The 10,367-nt window shown below is 41.0% G+C and overlaps 1 protein-coding gene across 2 annotated transcripts in view; it reads right to left on the bottom strand.

Moving 5' to 3' along the window:
• The window catches only part of EP300 (E1A binding protein p300), a 120,562-nt gene that overhangs the window by 96,349 nt on the left and 13,846 nt on the right, over positions 1-10,367 (bottom strand). For both annotated transcript variants that reach the window (XM_019515128.1, XM_019515127.1), the window contains exon 2: positions 7,672-8,330. In XM_019515128.1, the coding sequence (XP_019370673.1) occupies positions 7,672-8,330 (659 nt within the window). The remainder of the gene's footprint in view (positions 1-7,671; positions 8,331-10,367) is intronic.

Raw genomic sequence — 10,367 nt, forward strand, 5'->3', positions numbered from 1 at the left:
GGGGGGGGGGGGCAGAGGGGTGCAGGAAGCTCCAAGTAGGGTTGGGAGGCAGGGACACCTGAAAGGATGTGTGTGGAGGGGGCCTCCCACAGCAGAGAGTGCCCCTCGGATACGTGCCCCAGTACCCAGCTCTAGCCCAGCCCCAGCCCAGCTTTCCCTCTCCATGTCCTCACTGCTCTAGGCTTGCCTTGACCTTGGGGCTCATCTGTCTCAACTGAGTTGGGCTCTAGCCCGATTCATACCTCAACAACATCATTAACTAGGGAGATGACTATCAGGTTAAATCTAACCACCTCCACCAGTACCCCTACCACAACCTCTCCACTCCTGGGTGCCTACACTGCCACCACTCCAAGCTCTGAGCCCCATGCCCCAAAGCAGAAGGAACTTGGGAGATGTCACCCAAGTTCCAGCCCCAGCCCAGAGGAGGAGAGCCAGGACCTGCCTCTGATCACCCTCCCCCCACTCCCAAGCAGCTCATTAAGAGCTAAAACTCTGCCAGCCTGCAAGGGGAAAAATCCACCTTTTTCTCCTCCAAAGGGGAAAATCCACGTTTTTCTGCAGGAAATGGAAAACCCAGATCCATGTTCATGAGGGAGAAAATTACAACAGAGAAAACTGATTTTCTAAACAACTGCTGTACAACTAAAATTTTCATTATAAAATAGGTAATTAAGTGAAAAGTTCACCAGATACCAGTTATTCTAAAGGACCAAAGTGCATAAGACCAAAGGCAGCAAGGACTTGCAGAGAAGTTCAGTCTTCCTTCTATTCCCCACACCCCAATCCTACACTTTGATAATTTTATGAACAAGCAAAATATTATGAACTGCATTAGTGATGGTTAACATTACCTCACCACTGACTGCCTAAGAGGATTTCATCTTCTCACCCCAAAAGCTTACTGACCACAAGGGTTTCCCCCCTTAAGCGACTTTATTTCTTCCTGGATAATCATTTTGCTTTTGCATGAAGCAGAACAGAAAAATGTTAAATACCCAGATATATTTTTTTTAATGCATTAACTAGAGGTGCACTGATATATTGGTTGCATATCCGATCCGCACCTATAAAAGGAAAATTAATATTATCAGCTATTGGCTTTTTTTGACCAGTATAGCTAACAATATCACCCATAAATGTTGTGTGCATGCGGGCAGCTGCCATGCACATGGCCTGGAATTCAGCCAGGCAACTTGAAGAGCAACATCTTGCCAGTAAGTCTGTGAGAGTGAGGGGCAGATTGAGGCCCCCCCATACCAAGTGACAGTGAGGGAGTGGGGCATGGGCAAGCACTGCCCAGCTAGGGTGGTGAATGTGACCCAGGGGCCAGAGCCATGGGTAGCTTGTCCATATGGTGTGGCGGGCTGGGGAGGGGGTGGCAGCTCTCCGCCTCTGCGTGCACCCTGAGGGGAGGCGTGTGGCCCCTGGTTTGTGCATGGGGCAAGGGCAGGCTGCCCACTGTGGGTTTGCAGCCAAGGGCAGTGCTGGCCTCTTCTTGGCAAGAGGGCTAAGCCAGGGCTAGGAGTAGGAGGGATGGCAGTGGCAGCACTGGGAGGGGTGGCTATGGGGAATTTTGGGGTGGCTATAGCCCCCCACAGTGCATAATGGCTAAGATCCCATCCTGTAAAACTGAGACAGAAAATTCCCTAATCCTAGAAGGAACAGAATAAAAATGTTCTTATCTTCAGCAAGCTTCCAACCTATAGTAAAAGGCTAGGGGTGTACTGATACAGATTTTTGGGGTCAATACCGATAGCTTATATTTAAGGAGGCATATGCCGATACCAGTCTGATTTCTGATATCAGCTGGAGGCAGCTAGTAAGTTCAATGTGGTAGAAGGGGAGCAGGGAGGAAAGGGGCATGGGGGGGCACAGATCAACGCCCCCCAGTGAGGGAGGGGGCAGGCACTGCCCAGGTGGGGTGGGGCAGGGGGGTAGAACTGCAGCTCATGGGGGGCAAGGGGAAAAAAGGTGGCTCCTACCGCTGCCTGCATCCGGGGAGGGCACGGGGCATGTGCCCCCCAGATCTGCGTGGGATTTCTTTTGGGCTCGGAGCAGGCGCTGGCAGCATGCTGCACCCACCCCAAATTTCGTCACTGCTCCATTCCCAGCACTGCCGCCACCAGCCGCTCAGTGCAGCCCCAGTTCTTCCCAGCGCATGGGTGAAGGCAGGGCGTTGAGCTGAGAATGTGCTTGGCAGCTGGCAGCAGTGGCACTGGGAGTGGAGTAGTGGCAAAATTTGGGGTGGAGGCAGCATACTCTCAGCGCTGCCAGCACCTGCTCTGAGCCCAGACCCTCCTGAGAGGAGCCCCGTGCAGATCCAGGTGGCATAACCACCCTCCCCAGGGTGCAACTAGCAGCGGGAACTGCCTCCACCCCTCCCACCCCATGAGCTGTGGCTCCACTCCCCTGCCCCCTCCCTCACCACAGGGGGTGTTGATCTACCACCCCCACACCCATCCCCTGCCACCACACCAGACTTACCAGCTGGAGGCAGCTGCCAGCTGTGCTCCTTGCTGCCAGAGTGCTGCAGTGCAGCTGCGCACAGCACAGGCATTAATCAGCCAAATTATCAGCCCCGTCAGGCCAATTTCTGATACAGCCAGTTTTCCTTATAGCGTACCAATACAATACTGGACTGATGCATCAGTGCACCTCTATAAAACACCCTTTTCCCATCTCTTGTTACTGTTTCACACAACAAATGTGTACTAAGTTTGCATTTTAGTAATACTGTCAGCATAATTTTCATCATTTTACTTGGAGATTTTTTAAGTTACTGAGGAAAAAAGTTATATTCTTTGTAGAAAAAAGTGTTGAGCAACAGAATTCAGCTGCAAGTATAAGAGTTTCTTGATAAGGCCAGAGCCTTCTTCTACAATGTTACCTGAATTGTCTGTCCAATGTTTTAACAGCCTGCCTTCTGAATTCTCTGTACCTTCAAACTACCTATTAAGCTAAATGATAAAGACTGCTAAACTGTATTTTGTTTAAGGATATTTCGAATAGATATAACATTTTACATACAATTTAAGTGTTCCAAATGGCTGTCACTGACATCTGCCAATAATTTCCCTATAAATCAGAAAACACGACTGGGAAGGACTCTTAAAAAGGTCATCTAGTACATCCCCTGCCCAAAAAATACAAGTTACTCTTTCATTTCCACTTCATAGAAGGAGTAAAGAGTGTATTTTTAAGGAACTAGAAAAATAAATTGTTGTGTGTCAAGTAGACAAGTCACTTCCATCTTCAGATTTGTGGCATAAGACATGAGTATGCAACCAGCAAGAATGAAGTGCACAGACTGATCTGAAGCACCCTCCCACTCTGAATAAGAACACAAGTAGTGAAGGCCACAATGGAATAACTTAAAAGAGCTCACAGGACACTACAGAACAGCCAACATCAGAAAACCCCCCTGGAGTTTTTCCTGATTATCCCAACAACTATATACCCTGATCCAGTTCAAGTATATTAGGGATAACAATGACTTGTGCATTTATAAAAAAATACTACCTGGAAATTCATCCAAGACTGATATTTAGATTCCTTAAGGCTAAGCTCCAACTAACCACACTAGTTGCAATTCTAGACTTATTCAAGAGGGTGGAGTAAACCTTTCTGCCTTTAGATAACTGCCTGGACCTTTTATCTATAATCAATAATCCTCTGTCACTTTACAGCAATAGGGTCTGTTTCAGGTACACAATCTCATCTCCAAATAAGCATCCAACACACTTGGAAACAAAATATAATACAGTTCAACAAGGAAAATTTTAAACAAATCTGTCCATTGCAAAGAGATGTGCCAAGTTTGTTCCAGAGGACTAGAAACAGATAGCTTGGAAAATTAACCTTTTTGCTGAAGTATAATGTTTTTATTTCCTTTTTACATTAAAACCAGGGTATTTTTGATTAATCAAGTTTGATACAAATAAAGATACTACTTGGTGAATCTAGTATAAAAAACACACCTTTGCAAAAGTTTTTCCTTAATGAACTGATAAATTAAGGTCAAAACAGCATACATAAACCAGGATTTTAGTACAAGATTAAGACTGTATCTATTCCCCAGATTTAAAAAAAAAAAATCAATGTATGTAACAATTCAAGGCAAATTCATTTTATTTTTTTAAAATGTTAATTTGTGTTTAAAGAAAGCAAGAAAGTTTGAAAAAGCATCTGTATGTGTTAAGAGATGGCAATCAAAGCCATGTTGCAAAAAAATGGGGGGGTGTAATTTCTCCTCTCCCCCCCACTCTATCAAAATGAAACACAATTCGCAGCAAATTAATTCAGGCAAAGAACTCCCTGTTCTAGCTTCTCTCCCACTTAAAGTGCCCCTTGGACACACATCTGAACTAAAAAGAGGATATTCTACTTCATCAGTAGCTGATCATGAAAGAAACCTTACACACTTACCTCCATAAATCAACAACAGGCCACAGCATAAATACAAATAGTTTGGCTATCTGGACTGGACTAAATAAGCCACAAGGTCTGGCCTTCACTGCTGAAAACTGGTTTTCGGTTTTATGGGTTTTGCGGTTTTTTGTGGGTTTTGTTTTGTTTGTTTTTTTGTTGTTTTTTTTTTAACTTTAGGGTAACAAGTATGAGCTCCTCTTAGGTCAAAATTCACATTTACTATAAGGACAATTTTCAAGAAGTTCAGCATTATCCTCACTGAGATTGACCATGAAAAACACCTGACCTTACAGTGAAACCAAAATGCCTCGTCTTCACTGTGTTCCACAGCTAACTCTCACAGAGTTAAAAAAAATGCACCTTTTCCAGTTGTCAGGGCTATTCCTAAGAGTTACCAAACCCAGGATCCCAGATTAACAATAATCCCTCAGTGGAATTTACCAAAAATTTGATTTGTTAAAGATGCTTTTGAATTTCCATAAGGTCTTGCATGATGATATCTGTCTACTTTTTGAAGCTTAGCCATAAAGGCAGATGAGTAGAGAGGTACAGGGGTCAGACATTACTGTCAGTCTGTGCTAACTACTGCAAAAAGTGAAATACAGGCTGCTTGCCAACAACCAGACCAACTGAAGACCTTCTGGAATTTCAGCCTCCATTTCAGGCTCTTCTCTCTCATCAGGCAAAGCTGCTGCTTTATAGATAATATATATTACAAACAAAATAAGCCAAAATAAACTGAAATGTTTTTGGGCCTACATTTAAAGCTTTAATGTTTCTCTCACCATGTTAAAAGCTATAGAGCAAATGCTTTCTACCAATCAGACAGCAAGTTAAGTTACTCTAACCTTGATTTGAAGCAAGGAATTAGATCACATTTCAAATGTCTTCTCTATTTGACTCTGCAAAGCAAATTTCAGGACTTGCATGCAGAAAGGTTGAGGAAGCAGTCTAAGTCTTAGTTCAATCATCAATTCAAAGACTGATTTTACTATTTGAGGAAGTGTTTCATCAAATTACATCATAAACTTTGAAATCTGATTAAATTATTATATAAACTTAATATTAAACACTTTGAAATATACTGTACTAAACTTGCATTTAGCTAGATTCATTTTTTAACTTGATATATTGTTCTTTGAATTCAAGATAACCCTATGTCAATACTCCTTATTGTACAAAGCTATTTTCATAGAATTTAGTGGCTGCATGTTTCCTTCTTACAGTACTACCTGAACTGCATATTAAGATGTCCTTATTGTGATAACTGAACAGTTCAAGAGAGCTTAGTTTAATAAAAAAATATTGTATTTTCTTATAAACACACATCTTTCCTCCAGTGTTCAAGGAATTAAGTGGGGAAGCTGATTATCTGTTTGGGATAGAAGTACCCTGCTTCAATTCTTGTTCTACAGTGCAGCACACCTGTGGTATTACTCTTCAGCCAGCTGAGGGAGTGACTTCATTTAATGGCTCCCTGGTCTTCACTCCAGAATCATTAATGATTGATGTTCCACTAATCAAGTTTACTTTCAAGGGTGCTTTTGCTGTGTGCTACCTGCTCCTAATTTCTCTCCTCCTCTTTCACAGCCCTGGAAAGTCTTTAAGCTCTTCACAAAATCATAGATCCACCCATGGAAACCAGTCTTTAGCTACAAGCTAGGGTTTCAGCTTTAGTTAAGCAGGGAAGGAAGGGCAAGTCAGTTGAAAGTTAGGTTCTGTGCCTGCTCTATGCAACCATGATTCTGGCAAGGTCTCTCTCATACAGAACACTGGAAAATAAGGCACACCTTGTTTTATGAAAGGCAGAATGAAGGAAAGTACAATGTCTATTTAAAAACATAAATCAGCTTGTTAATTCACAAATGGACTTACTTGCATATTGACATCACATCTGGTGTATCAAGGTCACCAGAATTTTAATAGTTTCTTAGACTGTATTAAATAAAATGTTCTGAAAATTGCCTTACTTACACTAGGTTAAAGTTTAGCCTACATTATAAACTATTACTCTTCAAGATTCCATTTAAAATAAAAGTTTAAGGTTATTTTTTATGGAATATGATACTAGAAAAAGTATCTGCCAATAACTTAACTGTTTTGTACCAATCACTAAGTCTTCTGAATAGATTGTTCTTGAAACCATCTTTAAAACAACTTTCTTTCAGACCTGGACGTACACAATTCCCACCCAGACTGAATAATAGCAGCTGAGTATTCAAACTTATAATTTTACGGTTGGATAACAAGCCCGGAAAATACTTAGCCACATTCCCAGTTCCAGGCAGGACATTAGGATGAAAACATAAGGGGCAATCTATTCGTATTTTAAATCCTAGAGCCATCTCTCTTCCATTTTCCAAGAGACACAGAACTGCTTTCTAGCCTTTTCCCTAGCTTTCCTCTTTACCAATAGAAAAAAAGAGTAAATTTTTGGGTGCTTTCCCCTCCCTTCATCTCAGAGCAAGTCTTCCAGCTTTTTTATACCAGAACTGGATAGACCTAATTAGGCAGGCCAAACAGACTTTAAGATTGGTCCAAAGAAGTGGAGTACCTTTAATTAATAAAGACTACACACAACTGTTGCACAAAGAACTCTGACTGCACATTTGTCACCAAGACCACTGACCCATTACTTTACCAGGTACAATATTAATCTTTCTGAACAGCTTTAGTTATCCAATAAACCAATATTCTATGTCTGCAACAAATTTCTGCAAAATGCCATCCAGAAATTTACCATGACATCTAAAAATATAGAAAATACCTGCTGACCATACCCCTAATAATTGTTGGTCTCCTTTTTTACCATAAAAACAGACCAGTTATAGTGGTACTATCTGGCACTGCTGTAAATGTAAAAGAAAACCAGCATCAGAGGTGGCACACAAACATACATTCTCAAAACAAGATTCACCTAAGCTGTTTGAGTAGTGGTAATAAATTTAAATTCCTTGTGGCAACATAAAAATAAGACACTTTCACCCAGCAATACTAATTAAAATACCTAATGAAAATGCCTTGTAATACACAACTGTCACTTTACATGACTGCTTTGCCTCTAATCTCTGAATGTTTTTCTATCAACTGCTCTTCAAGACTAAAATAAAGCATCTTTACAAACCTTATCAAAAGGATACACCTAAATGCAATTTTTTGTTTTTACACCTCAGTTGTCTTTTTATCATTTGTTTATTTGATGAACACATGCAACAGAGAGAGTTAAATAAAGTTCCTTACCTTGTTCATTGCTCCAGGTTGTGGTCCTCTCAGTCCTGTCTGTCCTCCCATTTGGGGAGAGCCTTGCTGCAGGGTCTCAGCCAACAAGTTGCCAGCATTACCCATTCCTGGGTTTGGATATGACATGTTCGGACGTCCTCTTCCTGCTCCAATTGAACCGTTTATTACTTGCCCTTGCATCATTCCTTGTCCATTGCCTGGTGCCAGCATCCCAGGATTCATGCCAGCATTCATCCCTGTATTCATTCCTATGCCAGGCTGATTAACTGGACTATTTACTGTTGGCATCATTCCTGCTGTGGACTGGGCTGAAGGACCCTGGTTTGGCCCACTTGGGCCCATTGCCATATTGGGAGAAGTCAGCCCTGCCTGTGCCATAGGGCTTTTAACCATACTGTTTAAGATTCCCATTCCAGGGCTATTCTGTTGAGTTTGACTGGCCATGCCCTGGCCAGGTCCACCCACGCCCATGTTGATGTTTGGGGAGCTACCAGCCCGTAAGAGTTCAGATAGCTGCTTGTGTTTAGAAGCAGCATCTTGTGCCATACCAAGGCTAGTTTGCAGCTGATTAATGTCACCACCATTGGTAAGTCCCAATTCTGTGGAGTTGATAAGTTCATCAGGTAAGTCATGTTCCAGATCAAAGAGAGATCCAAAATCTAAGGAGAGAGGAAGAGAGAGAGAGAAAAAAAAGGAGTTTTACCAAAAAAATTAGAGCAACTAACATCAGGATACAACAGAATAAGGAAAAGTCACCAGATACTATATTCCAGGAATATTACTGCATCAATGGTAAGGTGAAATTATTCAATATATCTTGATAAATATAACTTCTAAACTCTGCAAAGAGGTCATAGGATAACACCCTTTTGATTCGAGGCATTTTCCTACAACATAAATTCCCACAGCACAGGTAGTTTTTAGGGGCAGATCTCCTGGATGTCTAAAGAGCAGGTCTGTGAGCTCTCATTTCTTAAAACTATACAACTTCATTTAAAATTTTGAACAAAGATATATTTCCCCTAAGTATTAAGACAATTAAGCTAAATTAACTTTAAAAAGTTTTGAACTCCTAAAAATCCATCTTTTGCTTAATTCTATTCCAGAAGGGACTTAAATATTCAGGACCTTCCTTTCTAATGCGGTATTAAGCAAGAAAAATGTTTATATGAAGTGTTTAAGATGCCTATAAAAAACAAAGTAGCAAAAAGAAACACATCAATTTTTATTCCTTTCATAGTTGCATTAAAATATTCTTGCAGTTTTGAAATCCAAATCAGGAAGACTTAGATATGCAATAAATGGTATTCGCCTCTTAGTCTACACTATGCAGTCTATGACTGAGGACAAGAGAAAGCATTATGCATCCATATCATTCTGTTACTATAAATATGCCTGCCTGCTGTTTAGAGTTAGCCAATACAATAAAGAAGATCTTCAGTTAGTGATCAAGTTTAATCTTAATATTTCTAGTGTATTAATATCACTCTTCACAAATTGCGCTTTGTAAATGCTCTATAGTAGACATTTTACTTCAGTTCCAAGGAGAAAATATTTAAGATTGACTAATTATTCTGCTTGCTATTTCAGCAACTGCAATATTGATCCACACCAGTGAAAGTCAGAGAGGATAGCCAGGATGGCCTTTACTCAGGTAAAATTGAAAACAAAGAATTAACATCAGAAACAAGCAGTACATGAAGTCTGAAATTTTGAATTCCATTAGAAATGTTTTCAAGACAGCTCACAAGATACTGAGCCTGAACTGCAAGACTCCAGCACCAAAACAAAAGCACCTGCAACATTGCAAGGGTTACTTCAGAAAGGAAGAATAAGCACATAACCAAAGAAAAGCTTTCTGAAAACTGTTGCATGAGACTGGCAAGGGCTAAACATGCATGGAACAAGTTTAAAGCAGTGTCACTGATTTTTTTGCATGCACTTCCATCCATCAATGCGGCATCCAAATCCTGTAGATATTGCCCTTGATTTGAACTGGAAGGGCCAAGAGGCAATTTTTCCAACCCCAAAAGCTTTATTTTTTAAATACTCCCTAGTTACATCAGTATTCTCTTTAAATGGTTTAGTTTTAGCCATTTGACTCAGTGAAATGCAACCAGCTTATCTAGTGGCCTCTATTAAGGGAAAGCTTGTCCTTGGTCTTTCTTACACTAGGTAAAACTTTACACATAGGTAGATCTTTCAGCTGCATCTTTCTTTTGATCGGTATGTGATTTACTTTTCCTGCTCCTACTGCCTTTAAAATTAAGAGGGGCTCAGAGAAAATAAGGACTCATTAAAACTTGAAGCTTACACTATAAAAATGACAAGCTTGAACCTCCTATCTATATGCACTGGAGAAATGCAAGGCTCATACAGAGGCTGCTTACAGATGTTAAAAACGAAAACACAACAACAAAAACCAAACACACACACGCTTTACTGATAGCAGCAGCATATTATTTCAACCTGGCTCCACAGCATCTGTATAGATCAGGTGCTTCGGCAGTGTTTTTTGGCACTTATCTAAACCCCAGCCAATCAGCTATTAGATAAATGCATACAAAAAAAAAAAAAGCCCCACTAAAGAGCCTGATCTATACAGACACTGGATGAGCCAGGTTTAACTAATGCAATGCTTCTTCTGGGCATGCACTGGGCTTGGGGGGGGCGGGTCGAGGAAAAGAAAGAGTAAG

This window comes from Gavialis gangeticus, unplaced genomic scaffold (assembly GCF_001723915.1).
Source record: "Gavialis gangeticus isolate Ggan-Ray unplaced genomic scaffold, GavGan_comp1, whole genome shotgun sequence".
Lineage (NCBI taxonomy): Eukaryota > Metazoa > Chordata > Crocodylia > Gavialidae > Gavialis > Gavialis gangeticus.